Here is a 22875-nt window from a genome sequence, read left to right as displayed (position 1 = left end):
CAACTACAGCAATACGCCAGTAGGCGGCGGTGTTGAACGCGTCCGTGTGGCACGTCATCAGCCGGAGAGGAAGGAGGACCAGGAAGTGGCTGAGGAAGAGGACTGGACCTGGGACCTGACACCTGGAGATGTAGCCACCGGCAGTGAGGCGCCAGAAAGCTGTCCCGCAGCTAGACACCAAACGACTTTTGACAATGCGATGGGTAACTGCTGGGCAAACTGTGTCGGGCTCTTCAGGAGGGAAGCCAACCGGATCCAGAGAGGAGGCGGGTAGGTGAAACGCGGCTGTGGCGGGGCGAGCTAACCGACTAGCATCCTCCGAAAACCGGCGGTGTATCCGGGTGCTGCTAAGGCGTTAGCTCATATTTGGTTAGCTAATATCTGTGGCGCGTGCGTGCGTCTGTCTGTCTGTCTGTCTGTCTGTCTGTCTGTCTGTCTGTCTGTCTGTCTGTCTGTCTGTCTGTCTGTGTGTGTGTGTGTGTGTGTGTGTGTGTGTGTGTGTGTGTGTGTGTGTGCGTGTGTGTGTGTGTGTGTTTTGAAGGACTTTTTGGCAGCTCTGTGCGTTGGGGAGGTTGCACCCGAGACCATGAAGTCTTGGTCAGTGAGGTACCGGCTGTTCGGCTGTGCGGGGTGTGACCCCCTGCAGGCGGACGGGGCCAGCAGCAGGACAGGACCCCGCCCCACTGTCACCGGTGTGGACAGGGGAGTTAGCCGGGTCGAGCCAAATAGAGAGCTCGAGCACGGAAGACTCACCGAGACAGAGATGATGGAGAGGTCTGAGGACCAATACTGAGACCTCAGGATCTTAACTGAACTCCTAACACACACACACACACACACACACACACTGAGGCTCGATTGTCTGTTGCTCCTTGCGTCACTAAACTGGCCGGTGTGTCACCAAATTTTAACATTAATAATTGATGTTGGGTTTTTTTCAAACCCTGAGCTTTGTTCGGATTAGAGAAGGATGTGCTCTCCGCCCGCACAATCACCCCCTTGTGTTTCCATATTGAAGCTGGCCGATACAGCAGTTACAAGGTTATCAGTCTGAAAGTGGCAGTTTGGAAACCTCATATATTGATATCCGCTTGTTTCCACAAGCTCCATGCTGTAATAGTGTAAAATTATTGCAGCATAGTGTTCTGCTTTTTCTCCTATATTCTGTCCACTGTGCTGCTGTAACAAACAAATGTCCCCATTGTGGGAGGAATAAAGGAATATCTTATCTTATCTTATCTTAAATGACTGATCTTGACCAGAGTGATATAACATGTAGGGTGTGGTCCACACCACACCCAGCGAAATAACCCCAAAAGGGTTGGAAAGTTGTTGTTGTTTTGTTTTTTTTAGATTTGACCATCTTAAATTAGTCTACAATGAAATCTAAGATATAACGAGCAAAGGGGGTTTGATGTGTCAGTTGTGTCACGTGTAACCCATTTCTTATAGCCGGTCACAGGTTAAACACCTGCCGAGATGTCGCAACATGCTTTTAGGTTTCAGCCAGACAAGAGCAACTGAGCAGTTTGATTCCAGAAAAAAAATCACAGACAGTTCTCTGACGAATCTTTTGAGACACAAACCATGTTTTTGATAGAATGGCACATTAGTCCATAGACTATAAATCACCACTGCATTCAACAGATCACTGGCATTAAGGTTTGATGATTTTTGCATGCATCGTATTTTGTTTTGTAAACTTGACTGGTCGCATGTCTGGGTCAATAATGTTGATCCAGACATGATGTCAGACAAACGTTCACTTTACTGATCTGTGTGACATTATATTATAATTAAGATCTGTGCAATATATTTATTATTTATCACAACCTAGCTGCCCTTGTTTTATGATGAATGTTTGGATATGACGTGGAATGTTGTGTGTGTGTGTGTGTGTGTGTGTGTGTGTGTGTGTGTGTGTGTGTGTGTGTGTGTGTGTGTGTGTGTGTGTGTGTGTGTGTGTGTGTGTGTGTGTGTGTGTGTGTGTGTGTGTGTGTGTGTGTGTGTGTGTTTATATATGTGTGTTTATTTTCTATACAGATGTGTGCAATATAGTTTCTTTAAGCACCACTGCAATTACGTTGTATTCATTGTAATATAATGACAATAAAGGCTATTAATGATCAATGATGAATAAATAATGTGATCCAGACAGATGGAGTGGACTGGCTGCCAGAGCAACAAAAAAAAAATCTTTGACCATTTGTTATAGACAGCTATCAGCTTTTAGAGGTCAAACTTTTGCTGGAGCCTATTTATGATCACATAATTTTGTTTGAATATTTTTTTTAATCCAGTATCATCATTAACATAGTTAATGCAAACATTGTTTTTCAAAACAATGCAAACATTTTCATTTCTATGTACATGTTTCCAAAGTCAGAGAAAGCAAAAAGCTGATACCATTAAATTGAATTATCCAACAGTTTGTGATTTAGAGGTTCTCCAGAATTTAAGCTGTTGTTAATTACTAAACATGCAGTGTGAAGTCACAGTCCTATTTTACAGTAAGGGGATTCCTCAAAGATTGTTATACATTGTACAAATCGTACGAACACGCGGTATGCGTTTACAATCACAGCAATTAAGTTTATATGTTTTAAGCTGTCGTTTCCCTGTGTAGCTACTCAGTGTGCTCATGTTCTCCAAATCGTTCTTACAGATCCAAATATTTCCGAAGCAGCACCACGGGCGAACATTACACAATAGAGGTATGTCTCATACCTTTACTAGTGATGTTTCCTTTTTATTTTATTGAGGATTATTCAGTGTAATGTTATGTCTAATTGTGACTCTCTATTCTGCAGTTTGAAAACCTGGTGGAGAGCGATGAGGTAAATCTGACTTCCGTCTTTCTGATGATGTTTATATTTAAGAGCTTTCAGTGCCCAAATAAGTTTTCTCTCAACTTTATTATTATTCTACTGCTCTGGACCCAATTACATTCTATGAGGCTGAGTAACTTTTTTATAAGTCATATAGTCTTAATTAAAAGCTGCATTCATCTGCTACTCCCAGGACACGTTTTACTTCCAGACTTTCCTCGAGAAAGCCGCTCTCCAGTGATGGACAGAAAACGATGTGCGCACCCATCACTGTAATAATGGCAGACTTCCATAATTCCTCTCAAGGAGTAACTCGATTACTGTCTGCAGAGTCCCAGACTAGTAGCACTTGAGTCCAACTGTACAGTGGCGTAGATGCGTTTTACGCTGGAGTTCAGTGTTCATGTTGTGTTTGTTTGCATCACAGGGGGAGGGGGAGAGTCCGCAGCCCTGCCCAAGGTAAGAGGCCTTGTGACAAAAAGAAAAATTTGATCTCGAGTCTTCTTTGACAAAAAGAACTTCAAAAGAATTCAGAATAAATAATTTACCTTCGGGTTTCTATTTTTTGTTCTCTTATTAGGCCTATCAGTGCAGATGAGATCAAGCACCTCAGAGATCACCGCTACACTGCGATCACAGACGAGCAGATCCTGATCGACCAGAAGCTACACACAGAGGTAAGACACAATGAATTTTTTTTGGAAAGCAACTCAAGTGGGATTAACAGCCCCCATTGTTTAATTTTACGTTTTTAGACCTATTTTTTGTGCTTATTTTTAATTTGCTCCCATTGTTTTTTCTGTTTTTGTAATTTTCTGTTCTGTGTCTTGTGTTTTTGTTTTCATGTTTGTTGTTTCCGCTCAGTTAGAGGCACAAGAGGAGAAGTTAAGGCTAGAAGAGGAGGCTAGAAATGCCGCCCAGCGTGAGGCCGCCAGGTTGGCGCGCGAGCGAAAAGTGAAGGAGGTGAGGCGGCACAGAGCGCTGCCTCTGCCAGTTTGACTCACTGCTTGGCTTTACAACTCCTCCTCTAACCTACTGGCCCCGTGCATTTCACGCCGTTAGCCCTCTGTGCCTTAAAGGACACAGTGATACTTGTCTGTGCTTGTTTTGTGCTCATTAACCTGACACTGTTATTCAGCCGGGGAAACTTTGTCTGTCTGAGTGTTTGTAGCATTAGTAGCATCCTTAATAGGCCTGTCACGATAATGATGTCATCAAGTTATCGTACGTTAAATAAATATTAACTCAATAATTTGTATTGGCCTCGATAACAGCCATTGTGCCTACATGCGTGTTTGTTAACATAAGAATGAATGTCAACAACAGTCCAGCGAGTCTCGCTGCTTCTATCCTCTCATCTGTTCTCGTCGTATGATTAATAAATCACTGGTTTGGTCCATAAAATGTCAGAAAATAGGCAATTCTTAGTAATTTTTTTACAGGCTCCATTGGATAACATTTCTCTCAGCAGCAACACAAATCGTGTCAGACTTTCACGCGCAACGACCAAGCTTATATGATTCAGTTTCGAAAGATGACGATAATATTGTTCATCGCAATAATTTGTGGGGCAAATATCGTTGAACAATAAGTAGTTATCGTGACATGCCTAATTCTTAATAACCATTTAGAGAAAACTAATCAATGGGTACATCATAGTTGCAGTGGAACAGTCCATTGTCATTTCAAGCCTCTTCATAGTGGCGAGTCTAAAGACGTCACGTTTATTTAGTCAGGCACTACAGGCAGTGACCTGAGACAAAAAGGTCAATAAAAAAAAATCCCATTATCTTTTGCTTGGTCTTAACCCTAACCCTCATCAGGCACCATGAATGGCTTGGCTTCATATTTCCTGTACAGTTTCAACAACAAAGCTTGAAAATGGCTTACATTATTATGTGATATTATTAAATGATAATGATTCCATATTTGCTCTTCCTGCCACATTCCACTGTTTCTTTGCAGTCACTTTGTTTTGTTAAAGTTATTTGCTCGTGTGTTCCCAATCTAGTCTTGTCTGAATTTTAAGATATTTCCCTTTTTCTTGTCTTGTCTTGTCTTGTCTTGATCTATGATGTTTTGGTCAGCAGCTGCCTGCCCAGAGGACGCGGGGGAAAACAGATGGCCCTGGCAGAGAGACTGTGCAAAGAAAGTGAGTCAGCTCAGTTCACGAGACAATAGAATAGTTGTTGAGCCGAGGACAGACTGCGGGTCATGAGGCTCTCCTTTGGTTTTAGTTTTCATATGTCACGCAGTGTGTACGCTGCAAAGCAAATATTACAGCACTACAAGGTGTCCAGTCTCAGAATTCAATGCTCACCTCGTCTCCACTTTGCCAGAAGGGAGCAGACAGATCCTCATACTGTTCATGTGGTAACGAGAGGAGGCTGCATCAACAAGGCTGAGAGCACAGTATCAGCTTCCATCTCCTCCAAAGCATATATAAAATAAAAGCCTCAGCAGGAAGGTTTATTAAGCCCCACTGAGTTTTGGGTCAGATGTTTTTTTTTTTTTTTCAGAGTGTGAGTGGACTCACAGTTGTGTTATTCTCGTGTTGATTCATTATCATCCGTTTCAGACAAACCTCTGGGGAGGAGTTCGACGTCTACATCCAGAATGTAAAAGCCCAGTCCGAGGCTTTCAGGAGCAACAGTGAGTGAATCTTCTCGCCTTAATTGTATTTACTCTAACAACGTACATGAATAAAACATTTGAGCTGATAGCATTTTTTTGTGTTGTTTATCAGATAAGCGCATACTGCATTTCCATGAAAAGATATGATACTTTCATGCACTCCACTGTAATAAGTGACTCTTTCTCTTTTCCTCCCCAGGACTTCCCTCTGACACCAATGTGGTGACTCCCAACACAGAGTGTAGCTGGGACTTCACCACTAAGACCCGCTCCACCAATGACGACGGGACCTCGCTGGACCTCGAGTGGGAGGATGAGGAAGGTGGGATTCAAATTTTTTGCTCATTAAAACGTTTTCTGTATCTAAGCTGTTGAGTTTTGCCTTTGACTCTTGGGCTGCAAAGTTGAGCTTGGTCACAAAAACAAAATCCCGTTCACGGCTTCGATCGCACTGAGGAGCCAGAGTCTGAGTTTTTCTCTTCTTCACACCACGGGCTCTGTTTTCCGGCCAAGATTTATTCTGTTTTTCAGTGACACTGCAGTAGAGAGGAGGGAGTATGAGCAGATCAGGCCCTTTGTTCACCTTGCATACACTATAAGTTATATGTATCACCCCCTTTACTGTATATGCAGCCTCTGACCAACCCTCCTCAAAAGTCGCTTTGTGTGTTTGAATGGAAGATGCAAAACAAGGCAAAATCAGCAAAAAAACTCATTTTTTAATCGTGCCGCAACAGAAGCTTCAAATTATTATCTGTATTATTATGTGTTGTTCTAAGGTGGGGTACTGTTGGACTGCAGTTCCCCGCTCAGCTTCATGCGGCTGCCTCAGCCCAGGGTTTATTAATATTTATTCCCCATGACAAAAGCTCCTGTTTACCTGAGTTTCCTGTGTTACACCATAACAGATATGTACAGTCTACTCGGCTCAGTCGTACAATCCTACACACACTCAACACTGGGATATGTCCATTTAAGTTAGGTTCCATGAAATACAATCAAGTGTGGTAGGTGATGTTTTAAATTTGGTTTTATCGGAACAGGTCGCACATTGTGAAAGGGGCTTTCAGCCACCAGAGGACTCACTGCATACAGCTTGTGTCCCTGTGTTGTAGGAATCAATCGGGCACTTCCAGCCTGGGAGAGATCTCGGACAGAGGAGGACATCCTGCGCGCGGCGCTGCGGCCCGGCGGCAAGCCGGTGACCAGCGGCCCCGCCTCGGCCTCCGAGGACTCCAACGCACTGGAGTGGGAGAACGATTTTGTGAGTACTCACCCCGAGGACGGTGCGAACACTGAATTCGAGGGATTTGTCAATCCCGTCCTGGACACTCCCTCCGAGGACGCCTCTGACCTGGGCCTCAGGCCGGACAACCAGGACAGATAGTGTCCAGCACCAAAGGAAGACGTATTCGCCCTCGTCGCATCGAAGCTAACCAGCTTTTTTCGTCTTCATGAAATGGAAATGTACCAACTCGCTCTTCACATTCTGTAATACGAGACCGATGCTGCGGTCACGTGTTGTGGATCTCAACATCTCTACTGACATTTTTATCCAATACTCATTTTTCAGTGCCTTCATTTGCTAAATTAGCCAACCATTTTATGCATTGTAACTGATCGAATACATCCATTACCACCTGACACATTGTTCAGTCAGTGCTGATTTTCAATGCACGCCGGGTGCTGCAGGGGGAGGAGGAGGAGGATCAATGACAGAAATGGAGGCATGGTCCTGAGGAATCATTTATTACGGTTCTCTTTTCACTTTTGAAATCTCACAGGTGAAGGTTATAGTCTGCATTGAACCATTCCTAACGATGTAACACCACTAGAGGGGCGACATATCAGTGCCTGGGAACCAAATGCAGTTCTGAGGTCAGCACCTTGCTCAGTGGTAACTGCAAGAGTATTCCTCTTTGTATTTGAGGGTGGGGAAAAAAACCTGAGTCAGCACATAAGAAAAACATCCACACTGCAGGAAAACAAATCTTTCTGTGTGGTCCTTTATTAAGTTATTGCATGAAGGCCAAAAAGCAGCTGGATTTCATATTCAGGTCGCTGATCAAAAAGGTAAAACATAAGACTCAACTATTTCAATGGCTCCGTTCATTAACACAACCACAGTTTCCACATCTGAGCCTGGTGGACCCCGGATTGTTTTCATCAGTTGTTTTTATGTTCCTTTGAATCATGGGTCGATTGCTCAGCGACCTCAAACGAGGCATGCATTTTGGGAAATGATGTCAGTGCATGCACTCTGACAGGAAGACTGTGCTCACTGCACTGATATCAGCTGCTTTCCTGAGTGATTTTACATACTGTTAGTCTGAATCTGCCGCACACCAGTTTGCCAGTGTGGGATCCATCCAGATGAAAAACAGTGTGACTCTGTGACTGTAGTTTAGGTACTTTCTGATATTTTAACAGAAAATTTGACTGGACTCAAAGTCAACTTCTTCTTAATTAGATTAAATGAATTACGCCTCTCAGGGCTCAACTGCCTCATGTCCAGAAAAAGGAAATTCTTTTGCTGTCATGCTCAGTTATATTATGTTTCTAATTGTGCACATTTCCATTAACCCAGACCCCCTATTATAAAACAGCATAATTAAGCACATTCAATGACTCGTGGGCCCGTTGTGTAGAACATCTGGGTTTTTTAACTGGTCCTTTTCAAAGAGACACCATCATCAAATCACATGGTTTCTTCACCTGGTTCTGAGGGTAACAGCAGCATGTGGGAAAAAAAATCCTTAAGAAGCTAGTTACCATTTTCTTGATAGCACTAATTCCTAAATCTAAGTATGTGTCCTATGTCACATATTGAAAGCAACATCAGTAAGCTGTAAATGCGAATAATTTCTCTGAACTGCATTTCTTGCTTGTATTTGGTGTTTGACATTTTTTTTATGAGAAAAATCATTTTCAAGTATAATGAATATATATCTGATATGATTTGAAACCCAAACCAGTTCCTCTCAACTGAAAAAAAACAGTCCTGAATCTTGTCTGATTGGTGTTTACTGCTAAAAACTGAAAGCAATATTTTGTGGAGATCGAGATCTAAAAATTGAATGTAAGGACGGAGGTCACCTAATATTCGAACATGACTCTGTGGTCCTGAGCTTTGTCGCGTCCCAGACAACTGATCTGCTGTGTACGTTTTTTCCGCATTAAATTTTTTTATACCCTGATATTTTGACCCACCTCACATACGTTTATTGAGCACGAGCCGAGACAGTAGTGTTTTCACGTTGATTATTTATTCCGTCTGAATCGGGAGTAGATGTCGGGTTGCACTGTTTTAATGTGTAGAGGTTTGATTTGCGTCTAGACGACATTCACTGAAACGATTAACTTGTGTGGAGAGGAAACAAGTGCACTGCTGTGTGTAGACGTGACACGGGTTCATTTGCAAAGATTTTTCTTTAATACTCGAGTGTGTCATTTAACAATAGTATTGTTTTTAAACACATTTCGATGTGTTATGTTTTGCTCTGATTACATGATCTGATTAATCACTGTAATTTTCTGTAAAAAACAATCAAACAAACAATGTAACTCAACATTCCTTTTCACACTGAGTCTGAGAAAAAAAATTAAAGACCTGAAAAATGTCTTGGCATCACATACATTCACTGTATTTACCTGAACCAGCATCCGTTTCACTTTGTAAAGCTTTGTTAGATCTTACTAAATACACAGTTATGGGGATTTATGTAATTTTTAGAGTGATATCTCACACTGGCAGAATGTTTGAATTTCTCCCTTTCACAAAAACAAAAGCATTTCAAGTACAAGACTCAAAGACGACGAACCAAAGTAACAGGCAGTTTAAGAGGCCTACAGATGGCACCCTGGCCAATTCAAAATCATACTTGCTATGAAATATAAATTAAGAATTTACACTGGAAATTAAAAAGTGAATCCAGTACACAAAATCTACTTAGAGCCTAGTAAAATTGGACTGTGTGTGTGTGTGTGTGTGTGTGTGTGTTTAACTGTGATTTCAGAAGCCCTATAAAGGACTCCATACTTAAAAGGGACATCCCATACAGAGACGGACAACCATTAACTCTCACATTCACACCTACGGTCAATTTAGAGTCTCCAATTAACCTAACCCCATTCTGCATTTCTTTAGACTGTGGGAGGAACCCGGAGAACCCGGCGAGAACCCACGCATACACGGGGGGAACATGCAAACTCCACACAGAAAGGCCCTGGTATGCATCCGTATAACTACAATTACTCATTTGTCTCTTCCTGATGACCTCACCAGAAGGGAGTCGGTCACAAAACTACACAATGTGCACATGAGGGGGAATAAAAGTTGTCTTTGCATGTTTCCATTGACATAGTATATATTTCTTTGCTAGAGACAAGGATGTTGGAATGGAACTTGATTTTTGTACATAAATTAGTCAAATATTTAATTACTTGATACCATGATTTGGGTTTTTCCATTGCAAACGTTGCACAAGGCAAACATGAGAATATCTACGAGTGCAGTTTTCAGAAATGGCCCGCCGCTCCCATGTCACTGTTCATTGTGAATATTTAACTAGACCCATGTAAACTCGAGGCTGCATTGCGGCAACATCGTGCAAAAATTGTTGTGTTTTGTTATAAAAATAGCACCTAATCAATTCCTCTGCTGGCTACGTTTGGACAAATCATTACAACAACATTGAACGGTTTCTTTAATGGGGACAGAAATGGAAAGGGCTTTTGGATCATTTCGAAGAAAATGGGGCAGGCCTTTTTTTTAAGACGAGAGGCTGGAATGTACACTTGTCCTTCTCCCTGTAGGGAAGACCAGGTCCTGACCTGGTGGAGGTGTAACTTTAGTGTTGGTTCTCATTGCCATCCTGTAACTAAGCACATTTACCAGCGACGGATTCCGCTGCCTTGCAGTACTGTATAATACTCTTCTCTCTCATACTCGTATGTAATACTCATAGATATGACAGTCCAATGACTGAAGAGTTTGAGTATCCTAGTTTTTTTTAATCGTCCATATGTGTTCATCCACATTGTTAACAGGACTTTAGGGTGAAAGCTTCACAAGACAACACAGCTTTGGGAAGGAAGCACGGACAGTTGTGAGGATAATAAAACCCTTGCATTAAACAAGAGAGCATGGTTTTATGGGTACTTTATATTTCCCAAACTACATTGTATTAAATTCATCTACATTAAAAAGTAGCAGATTATGAAAAAATATGGAAAATCGGCCAATTAAAAAAAACAACACATCAATCAATCAAACTTTATTTATATAGCACATTTCATAGAAATAAGTTCTTCACATACAAGGAAATGCAACACAAAAAAGTACCCCCCTCCCTCCTATACACACACACACAATCAAACATATGATGCAAGGCTTTAAAAAAGCATATATAAATAAATGAATAAAACATTTAGTACAAAATGAAGGAGGAATCCCAGGGGAACGCTGTCTTGTCTATTTGAGGGTAGGGTAAAGAAGTTAGAAGAAAGACTCAAATTAAAATACTCCGTTAAAAGAAGTGATTAGAATAAAAGTAATTCGATATGCATGCACACAAAATGTTGGCTTTTATCCTTCTATTTAGGCCACTTTACCCCCGGTGTTGGATATCTGTCTGCATGACGTGGGAGAGGCAGACCGGAAGCGAGAGAACGGAGTTTTATTAATTGTGGCAGTAAACTGGGAATGTTGTGAATCGACCGTGACTGGTCAAAAACTGGGCCGAGGTCGCCCACTAGTGGCCAAACGTGAACACTGTTTCACTTGGACCCCCGAACAAGACCGAAGTCCGCGCACTCAACGTTTATCCTGCCACGGGAAACGGTTCGTCCGCGGAAAAAGAATAGTCGTGGAAGGGCAGATCCGGGCTTGACTGATTAAAAGTCAAACGAGTTGACGGCGCGGGGAGAGCCGACGTCGCGAGGAGCTGACAACAAAGGACAACAATACACAAACCGCAGTCCTCCAGACTGAGTGGAGCCAGCGACTTGTGAGACGTTCCAGAGCCGCAGCACGACCCGCCGTAAGAGACTCCCATCTGCACACAGCGAAACGTCCGAAAAGCGCCCCTCGGGAGACCAGATGTTGTGGTCCTTTTATATCGCATCTTCGCGTGTTCTTTCAACGTTGACGTTAGTTGGCGGAGAAAAAACGAGCCGCATCTGTCAAAGTGGACAAAGTTTGTTCTGCGATCAATGCGCAAGGAAAAGCGAATGCATGTTTTGAGAAGTCCGCAAACCCGGATGTGTTTTTCCGTGGAACGTGGTATGAAGCAAAGTTTGTACCTCACGTTAGCGGTGGTAATTTGTCTTTTTAGCGAATACGATTTAAATCCCCCCCCCCCCCAAAAAAAAGTTGCAACGCTAAAGCGAGAACTACTTTTGTCAGTGCGGGCGGAGCGATACGCACTCCGCCTCCCCCAGTCTACTTGTCTCCGGGACTTTGGAGGACATGGCAAAGGGAGACGGAGGGAAGGAGCCGCGGAAAAAAACCCCCAAAACCCGAGAGAAACCCCCCTCGAGGTAGTCGGAACCGCGGCGCGACACTTTGCTGCCATGGCTCGCGCGCATAGCTGAGAAAAAGAGAAAGAGAAGGTACGTGTCCGGTGGGGTTAGGGGAGCAGAAGTGCAGCGGGGCGAGCTACATCAGGTTCGGGTAACGCTGGTGGCAGAGGCTCGCCGCTCTCCCTTCGGAGGGCTGGGCTAACGGCTAGCATAGCTTAGCTAGCTGTTGTGAGAAGTTTCAGGGGGAGAGAGAGAGAGAGAGAGAGAGAGAGAGAGAGAGAGAGAGAGAGAGAGTTTCTGGAATGGAGGAGGAAGAGGAGCGAGCTGGCCGAGGTGGGAAACCTTCAGCGCACCGTGTCCGCACTTTAAAGTGGAACGGGGGGGGGGGGGGCTCGTTCCCATGGCGCCCGGCCGCGTTAGCGAGGGTCGCTGCGCGGCGCCCGGCTGTAACTTCGAGCCGAGTCGCGTTAACGTCGGCTAAGGCGGTTAGCCGATGCTCGCGTGAGCGCGCCGCCGCCGCCGCCGTCGGCTAATGGCACCGACACATCGCCGTGGGTCGCGACCCGAGCGACTCTTCGTCGTTCTTCCGTATCGTCTGTACTGAATACAGGTCGAGCCTTTTCAGGCAGATCTCGCACAGTGGGGCGACTTGTGATTCTGTTCGGGGGGGGGGGGGTTGGATGCTGCGTGTTGGATCCCATTAAAAGCGCGGACGGTGTCAGTATTTCTGAGTGTGGGTCACGAGAGGCCAACCTGTGATGGATGGGCCTGGTGTAACAGCGGGGGGGGGGGGGGTGGTGTCAGCGTTGACAGAGTCTAGACGATCTCCTCTTCTCCGGCTCGTAAGGAGTGGCTTGGCCTTTTTGCAAAGAGCTCCAGAGGGAGTGTTGATCTTCACAGTTGTTCTTAAGATCTGGCTCGAACTGTTATAAGTGTAAGAAAACTGTCAGTGGGGGGGGGGGAGTGTCTCTCTTGTGGACAATAGTCTTGCACAAATAGTGAGGTTGTGATTGTTGAACATTTTTCAGTGTACACATTTTAGTCCTGCGTCTTGTAAGTTTATATAAACCCATATGATCAGGATGATGGGGTCATCTTCAATCATGGTTTCAGTTAATTCAGGCACCGGGGCGGTCAATAAGGGGCTCGCCTCTGCCGTGCCAGCCCTCATTCACAATGTGACTTTTGTACAAGTGTGGTCAAGGTTGATTTGATTTTCGGCCTTTGATTGCGGAAACACAAAGGACTATCAGTGTGAACTCTTGTTTGTAGAGAGGGATCAGCTTCATCTGGAGGATTAGTCATTGAGATTCAAATCGGCTCTCTGCTCCGGTTGTCAGTTCGGGGCGAGTTGCATCTACCACGTGTTGATTGGACGTGAACATCCTTCTCCGTGTTTTTCTGACGTCAGACCCGTCCCTTAAGTTGAAATCCGCTTCTCGTCGTTGCTCACCCCAACAGTGAACTGATGAATCACTGCCGGTCCTGTTCTAAAAGAGGGCTAGTCGCAGCCAGGTCTCTTGACTGGGCACGCCGCGTGGAAACAACTACAGAAACAAACTGGTGAATTAAAGTAAAGAAAAAAACTCAAGAACATAACAGGCTAATACCTTTTTGTGTGTGCCTGCATGTCCTACTTTAGGTTTCCCCTCTGCTTTCATGTGCGTGTAGAACAATGAGCAGTGGAAGCGGCTGCAGTGCTGTTGGACAGCTGTGTACTGGAAGGGAGGGATGGGATGAGGGAGGAAGCAGCTCTTTGTGGTCACATCCTTTTCGACGGGCCGGTTTCACAAGCCCCCAAACAGCTGCTGCTGCAGGCTACATGTGTTTGACTGTCTGCGTGATACAGATTCAAGTGTCATATATCACAGCACGGCTGGTTTCATACATGTAGTTTGGGTTTGAAACACTCTGTAACAATGCAAGAGTAGGTGGAAACATTTAAAAGGGACAATCACTGGAGGCGTCCTGATGTAATACTAGAAACATTTCAAGGTGGTGATTCAATAAGTCATTGTTTTCGCACTCCTGGTTACGCAATGCAGAAGTAGCTGATGGGCACTTTTAGCCACAATGCATATTATATCTTATAAAACATAGAAAGAGGGTTAGGATTCAGACGAACCAGGCATTAGGTCGTCCCAAGGACTATTTTGTCATGAAGCACATTTCTGCTGTCGTCTTTACTTGGCTTTTTTTTTCACTTTCTACGCACTTGGTCAGGTGTATATGTTGTCAGCCCATACTTTGCAGATGGGTCGGGGGGGTTGTACCAGTTAATTTTGCGTATTAATATGTTCCATATTTTGGCACCACAGCATTTCATATTGATGAATACACAATGTTGTCCATGCTTACCAGCTTTACATTTGTTTGCTACACGTTTTTTCATGCTTTGTTCTCTTCAGTTCTACATATATCGCCCATCATGTAATTGAGTCATCTCAGTTTCAATAAGACTGAGGCTCTTTATGTAGAAACCAAGTCTCAGATGAAAAGGGGACAAAAGGCTTTTTGATCAGCCTCTTGATTGAGCATAGTGTCTGTCACATGCTGTGTCACGCTTTTCAAACGTTAGGATTGCTTAGGTCTCGATCTCTGCATGTAATGCCAGACAAGTCCATTTGTCGTTTACGCGTATCTGCGTCTCTTTTCTGTTTTGCAGGTGGCTGGAGGAATAAAACACAGACTGTGAATTTGTTTTGCGAAGTCCAGCCGGAGAGGAGCCGGGAGTTGTTGATGAGAACCGGTCAATAATTTTATTTCTAAGCCCGTCGGCTCACACCAGTGGGACCTGCTGCAACGTGTCACTTCGACAGAGGTCCCGATCTCAGCTCCTGCAGCCTGCACCCCTCCCTCCATCAGTGGTGGTGACCCAGCTCCGGACAGCTTGCTGCAGGGCCCTTCCTGAGCAGCAGCAGCTGCGTCCTGCTTGCTGACTCCCCTCCCTCCCCTACTTCCTGTCCTTGGTCAGACAAGGCTAAAACCTCCTCTCCCTTACTCCACCCATCATCTCTGTCGGCCAGTCCATACGCTCACACACATACACCCTCAAGTGGCTTATTTTGTTGACTAGCACTCAAACACCAATTTGGCTGACTAACACTGTTTGAAGATCGGCAGCAGGGGACTCGTAGAGCCCTCGGTCCCTCCACCGGCAAGTTCCTGCCCGTTACCTGCACTACAGCGTCCAGCATGACCTCCATGTCCAGTCTCTTCTCCTTCACGAGCCCAGCGGTAAAGCGCCTGCTTGGCTGGAAGCAGGGAGATGAGGAGGAGAAATGGGCAGAAAAGGCAGTGGATGCACTCGTGAAAAAGCTGAAGAAGAAGAAAGGAGCCATGGAGGACCTGGAGAAAGCCCTGAGCTGCCCGGGACAGCCCAGCAAGTGTGTTACCATTCCCAGATCTCTGGATGGCAGGCTACAGGTTTCCCACAGGAAAGGTCTGCCTCATGTCATCTACTGCCGAGTGTGGCGTTGGCCCGACCTCCAGTCCCACCACGAGCTCAAACCCCTGGAGGTGTGCGAGTACCCGTTTGGCTCCAAACAGAAGGAGGTCTGCATCAACCCATATCACTACAAGCGAGTGGAGAGCCCTGGTAGGTATTTGGTGTGTGTTGTGCTAGAAGGTTATTGTTTGACATCTATTCTCCTAGTATGTTCTTTATCCTATATATAAGTTGGCACTTCCAGATATGTAACTTTAATGGCACAATCATTCCTGTTCACACAACGCTTTTAAAATATTGCTGAAAAACAGTATTGCTGTTTATGTTATGACTGGATAAAATAAAATACAGGAAATATAAAACAGAAGTGGAGCTCTGCTCATCCCTCAGCCAGAGCTCAGAGCAAACTGTGGAGCTGGTAAACAAATCCACAAAGGTCAGGAGGCTGTCATCATACAGGCTTGTTCCACCCAGCCCCTCCGTTTCACAGAAAATCAATATCACTCACTCTTTTGGAGTCTTATTAGATTATATGCCTCGGGCACTCCATGGGGTGTGGCATCAGAGAGTGGCTTACTAAATGCATAAACCACTCAGACTAAACTCCCGGCACTTTCTCATTACTACCTCCTCCTTCCTCGCTTCTGTCAATCACACTCTGCATCACACACTCTTATGGATTACCGTGCGTGCGTGCGTGTGCGTGCGTGCGTGTGTGTGTGGCCTTCTGACATTAGACTGGTTTGGGATTGCCAGCTCTGTATTGACTGGTTCAAGGATACGGATCACATGTTGGTCAGGAGAGAGTGCATGTCATATATCTTTTGAAGCGACGCTCGGTAGCTTGTGGAGGGGCAGCTTGGGGACAGTAATGCTTGGGGTTAATTAGTAGATGAAATTCAAGCCTGGGGAAACTCGCACTATAGTTTTGGCAAAATGGAAAATAATCAAGTGTTTTTTGTGAGAAAAGCCCATAGTCTTGAGCAATACTCGTATGTTAAACTCTTGCTACACAGGTTGAGAATGAATGTGTATTTTATTGTTTCAACAGTAACAGCTCTTTGTTTTGTTAAAGATATTGGCTCTGTATGAAGTTGCCTTGATTGTCTGAAACTAGAGTTGGATCATCATTTTGTTGAAAAAGACTGTTCTGTCCAATGTCACAAACACATCAAAAAAAGCAAAAAGAATAAGTGATTCATCAGCGTAGGAAATACAGTGACACAGACAACTGGTTTGACAGTTGTTAATTTATTTTTTAACTCATTTAAAGCTTAAATTACATTCCCAAAAATATCAAACCCTCCGTCATCGGTCTCGTCGCTGTGAGGGTTTGATGCTTTATAATATTTTGAGGCGTTCAGGAAACATTGGTTGATTGTGCCATCTGCCAATAATCTGCCTGAGGTGTTTAAAAATCTGATTTCTTGGGGGTTTTGCTCTGTTAATTGAATGAAACAAAGGCATTTGAAGACATAATCTGTAAAGTGCTTTATTTTTCTCTTTTTTAAAACTAATCAAGTAAATAATCGACAAGCCTAGTCTTGTACCTCTTCTCTGAGCAATAGCTACATCTCAAAGAGCATGATCGCCAAGGGCCTCTCTTTGCATTTGCTGCATTTCCTTGTAATAATGGAAAGGATACATTCTTAACAAGGAAAAGCATTTAAGCAAATCATAATAATAAAAGCCATGTGTCAAACAGGGTTTTTTGGTTGTGATATGTGTGGTAGGCATTGCCACCTTAGAACAAGTTTTTTTAAATGAACTTACAACTAACCAACTGTTCCCCCTCTACCTTCTTTACTCCACCGTCCAGTGCTCCCTCCTGTCCTGGTACCGCGGCACAGTGAGTTCAACCCACAGCACAGCTTGCTGGTACAGTTCCGTAACCTCACCCACAACGAGCCACACATGCCCCTGAATGCCACCTTCCCAGAGTCCTTCCAGCAGCCGCACAGCGGGGGCGGCAGCAGCAGTGGAGGCGGAGGTGGAGGAGGAGGCTCTTTTCCCATCTCTCCCAACTCGCCGTATCCTCCTTCTCCAGCCAGCAGCGCGACTTATCCAAACTCTCCTGCCAGCTCGGGGCCCTCCAGTCCATTCCAGCTCCCAGGTACGCCAAATACACTCGTTCACCTGACCCTGGGAGAGATGCCAGACTATTGTGTTTTTCTGGATTGCTACTGTCTTGTAGCCAACAAGAGACTAGCTGTTAATTAATACTGGTCTCCGGTGATTTCTGTGTTTAAAGTAACATAATGTGCGGAAATGTTGTTTATAAGAGTGTGACTGGAGTGCTTAACCAAAGCTCAGATGGCTACAGCTTTTGATTTGTATCATGTACAACACTTCCAGTCCAGGGGCATTTTGGCTGCAATAAGTAGTTTACTAAAATATCAAATCATTCAGTCTTTATTGTAACTAATAGGTAAACCTACCCATCACTAGAAAATAAAAATGTATCAGATATTCTTGTCTGAACTCTAACCAAGTCAAGTTATTATATTTATCCAAATCAAGCTAAACCCCTAAATGAGAACAAAAGAAATGCCAGCTAAGCAGTGTCCACCAGAGCCAGCACTGCTGGCTGCTGTCAAGGCTCTAACTCAGTGGACCAGGCGGCCGTTCTGTCTCATTGTTACCCCCTGGAGACAGAGCAGATATATTCACACAAAGAAGTATCATTCTGTCCTGTTTAATAGTCTTGGCAAATTGGGGGGGGGGGGGGTATACACATGACTGTTCCTGTTATACTCACATTTGAGTGCATGCGGATGTTACTGTGTGGGTGTGTGTCTGTGGGTCTGGTGACTAGTGCTCTATTCTGCTCCAGTCCAGATCTGCTGACGCATCCGGTGGCTGCAGGCAGTAGAGCAGAAAAAAAGTTTGCCAATTTAGGATTTGAGCCTTTTTATGTTGAAAAGCCCTGGTCGTCACTGTCCACATTCACAAGCAACATAATTGTTGAAAGTTGCTCAGTGCATTCTAAGGGGGGTGTTTTCTGCATTGTTTTGTTTTTTCCTGTGTGCCTCAGTTATGGACTTATGGAGAAAAGCTCATATCGCCTCTCTGTTGGAATGGGTTACCATGTGGCTTAGCAAGTGAGGGATATGTGTAATCCGACACCATTTCCGGGGTACAGATCCTGTGATGATTGTCAGAGTCGAGGGAGGCGTGTGCGCGTGTGTGTGTGTGTCAGACCATTTGCCAGCAACAACAACTGGCCTCATCCTCACTAACTGCTCTCTTAATGTCTCAGCTGACACCCCACCCCCAGCCTACATGCCCCCTGATGAGCAGCTGGGCCAGGAGAGCCAGTCCATGGAAACAAGCAGTAGCCTGGTGCCGCAGAACATGGCCAGAGGAGGTGAGGGGCGTCCACGTTTAGACCGACGGTCACAGCAGTGAAGGGTTGAAATACATGCCAGAATGTCCAGTTTGAAAGCTTATCAAAATCCAAGGCAACGGACGGACAGACCAGACTCATTTAATGCACGATTCCACTGCTCTGGAAATTTGCAACAATAACTTATTCCATATGTAAAGCCACCATTTTTGTCTGTCTGACCCATTCTCGTGAACAGGATGCATCAGGAAGGCCTTGAGCGGATTACTATAGCTTTAGCACAAAATGACAATAAACAAACTAGAACTTGTTGATCAAGGTCAAGATCGCCACACGAAACACGTTTTTGTCCAGAGATAACAGGTATACTCGTAATCAAGTGTAACATTACATTTCAAACAAATGTCTGAAAAGATAAAACGATGAACCCTTACTGAGATATTCTTATGTTATGTAAACCACTCTTCTATATTTATTTCTTATTTATTATGCTGTAACTTATGAGTGGAGGAAAAGATTGTGACACGATTGTAATTGGTCGAGACAAGCAACCAGACTCTAGTGTTTTCTTCCTAAATGCAGGGGTATCATTGAAATGAGTTGGGGAGTTCTGTTAGTACCACACTTCTTCCCCCCTATCCGAGGCCTTTACAATTAAATAAGTCTGATCTAATACGGGTTTGTTATTTCCCGTCCCTCCTCAGTTATTAATTTCCAGTCCTCATTTTCTATAATACATTATTTTTGAACATATATTGCTGTTTGTTTCTCTGAGAAAACTATTACCTCCAACACCGTCCTAATTTGGAAGCATGTATTTTTTAGGAAAGACAAATCCAGCCTGTTGTGTAAGGCTGCCTGAATAATAACAGAGTCGAGAAATGGTCCGTTAATTAGAACCACCTGCTGTAATTTTACACCGTATGAAATACTTTCCATAACCATGAGCTCAGTTAATGAGCAGCTTCGCTCTGATTAACTGCTCTCACCCAAATTCACCTTGTTACTCTATGAATCCAGTCCCAGTGGTCTTCATACGGCTTCATAAGTCTATATGATATACCAGCATACAGAAGGATTTCGCTTTTGGGAAGAACTTCAGTTCTAGTGATCCTGGGAACTGTATAACAGTGTACACTAGTTATAGATGCGTAGTGAGAGTTTCATATACAGCAGTGGGACAGTTCAGTCCCATGCTGCCCAAAGCTGGAGATAGACTTGCTTTTAACAACGTGCTTGCATGCGCATGATGGCTGCCTCATGTCCTGAGTTGGTTGAGCATGTCCCCAGAAATTAACGCTCTGCGTCCGCAAGTTGTAAAATGCACATCAACAGAAGGGTCAGCGACAACAATGGTGGTTGCAGATGTAGTCTGAAACCCTCTAGATAGAGGTTTCCTGAAGTAACACATGTTAATCATAGTAAACTATGTACTAACGGTAACCAAAAAACATATTCCTTTGAAAGATGCATCTTCATCTGTGTCTTTAGCAAGTTTAAGACTCACCTGTGTTTATCTGATCTGCCGCCGTCTCAGATGTGCAACCAGTGGAGTACGAGGAGCCGAGCCATTGGTGCTCCATCGTCTACTATGAGCTCAACAATCGCGTAGGCGAGGCTTATCACGCCTCCTCCACCAGCGTTCTTGTGGATGGCTTCACCGACCCGTCGAACAACAAGAACCGCTTCTGCCTCGGACTGCTGTCCAACGTCAACCGCAACTCCACAATCGAAAACACCCGTCGACACATTGGCAAAGGTATAATTAACACAGGCGCCTGGTAAGATGGGCTTTTTTTTTGCTTTTGCAGAGATGTGGTTCCAGTGTCCTGACCATCATTTCTGTCCTCCAGGGGTGCACCTGTACTACGTGGGAGGGGAGGTGTATGCAGAGTGCCTCAGCGACACCAGCATTTTTGTCCAGAGTCGTAACTGTAATTACCACCACGGCTTCCACCCTACTACTGTCTGCAAGATCCCCAGTGGATGTAGCCTCAAGATCTTCAACAACCAGGAGTTTGCTCAGCTTCTGGCGCAGTCAGTCAACCACGGCTTCGAGGCCGTCTACGAGCTCACCAAGATGTGCACCATTAGGATGAGCTTTGTCAAGGTAAGGGCTTCCATGAAGTGAGTTGGAAGATTGAAGGGGGCTGTTGAACACGTCGCATAATTTCTTGTAACAGCAGGCAAACATCATGGCTATTAGTCATTGCTGTAATGTTTTTTTCCTGCCACCTCACAGGGCTGGGGAGCCGAGTATCACCGACAGGACGTCACCAGCACCCCCTGCTGGATCGAAGTGCACCTGCACGGGCCCCTCCAGTGGCTGGACAAGGTGCTGACACAGATGGGTTCACCTCTCAACCCAATCTCCTCTGTGTCCTAATGATGGACTTGTGGAGCTTGGAGCCCCTTTTTACTTTTTTATCACCCCCTCTGTGATTTATAATTTAAGGTGGTCTTAATGGCTGAACTGTTTACACTTACTTTGGGAAGGGATACTGACATCTGGCTGGAATTTCTACAACAGCAGCAGCAGCCAGAATCCAGTTGTTGAAACTGAGTTATGTTACAAGCAATTACCCGGAGAAAGAGGATTAAATACCCAAGTAGCAGTAACGACAAGGACACACTACTGCTTGACGATGTTAGGACACCTGCAAGAACTGAGGGCTCCGTTGTCAAGCTTGAACCTGTCAAATGTTAATTTTTTGCATCAAGTTTTATTGTTTTTCCTCAAATGATTTAATTTCTCTGTGTAGTTTTTATTGAAAGCAGAGCGGTTTCACGACTCTACCTTATGTCCGACAGACAAAATTGGAATTTTACCGAACTCCTTTTCTTACATTGTTGTCAGTGTCAGATATTTACAATTAAGACGTAGACACCATTATGTTTACCATTAGGCTCAGATATAACAAATGCTTTCCTTTTTTTATAGTCTCTACTGCTAGAAATGAACACTGAGCTACTGCCTTTTTAAGAAAGTTACGTATGCCAACCTGATAGTTTTTGATGTTGGGAGATCAATCACTGAACAAGTTTTAACACGCCATAAGCTAACAACAGTGTGAATGTTACATCTATTGCAATAGAAGTAGCAATGATATAATCAAGACAGTGGACATCATCATTATTACTGATTCTTGTTTGTACTCTCAAGTTCAAGTAAGAGTGACTGTATTTTCCATACTCACTGTATTAACAATATTGTGCACTCATGGATTTTGTGGAGGCATATTAAATTTTGGCGTGGGTACCAAGGCATTATGTTGATAGATAATTGACTTCATTAGCTCAATGAAATAAACAGGTTTATTTGTTAACAATTATTGCTTATCTTTCTGTGCCTCTGTCTGCTCTTTCGCGTTTGAGTGATTATTTGGTAAGAGGTAAACGAGCACAGACTTGACATTGTAATGTAAATGACGGTGTGGAAATGTGATGAGCCAGCACAGATATACGGTAACAATTAGAACAGGCATGTGCACAAATGTAAGCAGTGATTTACTGTTACTGAAAGATTGAATCAAACATTAGACCACGGCTCAAAAATATCTAATGTCCCCATTTCAAAATCATAAGAGAAACATGGCAAACTAATACTACAGGTACGTTTAGCCTACAGCCTATTTCGGTTTGATGCATAACAGGAAAATGTAGTGTGGCTCACAGTAATACTCTTTAAATTTTCAAAACAAACCTAATTATTGCTGATAATGAAGAGGAAGACGGGGAAGAATTTAAATTTACTGCTGGTCAAGGTAGAGTCTTAAAATGAGATATTAGCACTTCCTTGTGCTCAAATGAGGATTCTGCTGTGTGAAGGACTAATAACAAAATGAGTTTGTCTTGGAAAAAAAACAGCAGAGTAAAATAATAAGTACATAACATAAATTTATGTGAACTTCCAAGCATATTAAGTCATTAACCAAAATATAAAATGTATGTTTCTGAGAGCCACGTTTTCATCTAATATTAACTCTGACGGTCTCAGAGTTAACCACCACTGGTTTGAGGAAAGATTGGCCCCTCATTTACATAATTGTTGATTAACCATTTCTTTGTGAACAGACCACCTTGGCTAACAGCATCAG

At 44.0% G+C, this 22875-nt stretch overlaps 2 protein-coding genes across 5 annotated transcripts; both read left to right on the top strand.

Annotated features, from left to right (window-relative positions):
* Positions 1 to 47: 47 nt before the first annotated feature.
* ap1ar (adaptor related protein complex 1 associated regulatory protein) lies at positions 48 to 9082 on the top strand. 3 transcript variants are annotated; one of them, XM_035649991.2, is made up of 10 exons: positions 48 to 270; positions 2666 to 2714; positions 2811 to 2837; positions 3256 to 3287; positions 3409 to 3505; positions 3693 to 3791; positions 4916 to 4980; positions 5407 to 5480; positions 5662 to 5784; positions 6578 to 9082. In XM_035649991.2, exons 1-10 carry the CDS (start codon positions 200 to 202, stop codon positions 6847 to 6849), a joined length of 909 nt encoding a protein of 302 aa, XP_035505884.1. In that variant the 5' UTR covers positions 48 to 199; the 3' UTR covers positions 6850 to 9082. The 3 variants fall into 3 exon arrangements, with proteins under 3 accessions (XP_035505884.1, XP_035505887.1, XP_035505885.1); XM_035649992.2 differs by having other exon boundaries at positions 51 to 270; positions 4919 to 4980; XM_035649994.2 differs by lacking the exon at positions 3693 to 3791 and having other exon boundaries at positions 4919 to 4980.
* A 2141-nt stretch (positions 9083 to 11223) lies between these two features.
* On the top strand, positions 11224 to 22110 carry smad5 (SMAD family member 5). Of its 2 annotated transcripts, none has more exons than XM_035649867.2 (7): positions 11224 to 11503; positions 14650 to 15582; positions 17252 to 17545; positions 18692 to 18799; positions 20316 to 20537; positions 20632 to 20888; positions 21021 to 22110. In XM_035649867.2, exons 2-7 carry the CDS (start codon positions 15180 to 15182, stop codon positions 21162 to 21164), a joined length of 1428 nt encoding a protein of 475 aa, XP_035505760.1. In that variant the 5' UTR covers positions 11224 to 11503; positions 14650 to 15179; the 3' UTR covers positions 21165 to 22110. The 2 variants fall into 2 exon arrangements, with proteins under 2 accessions (XP_035505760.1, XP_035505758.1); XM_035649865.2 differs by lacking the exon at positions 11224 to 11503 and adding an exon at positions 11892 to 12074.
* Positions 22111 to 22875: the final 765 nt, after the last annotated feature.

This window comes from Scophthalmus maximus, chromosome 9, assembly GCF_022379125.1.
Source record: "Scophthalmus maximus strain ysfricsl-2021 chromosome 9, ASM2237912v1, whole genome shotgun sequence".
NCBI classification, from domain to species: Eukaryota; Metazoa; Chordata; class Actinopteri; order Pleuronectiformes; family Scophthalmidae; genus Scophthalmus; species Scophthalmus maximus.
The sequence above is the reverse complement of the archived record's forward strand: the minus strand, read 5'-3'. Positions and strand labels throughout refer to the sequence as shown.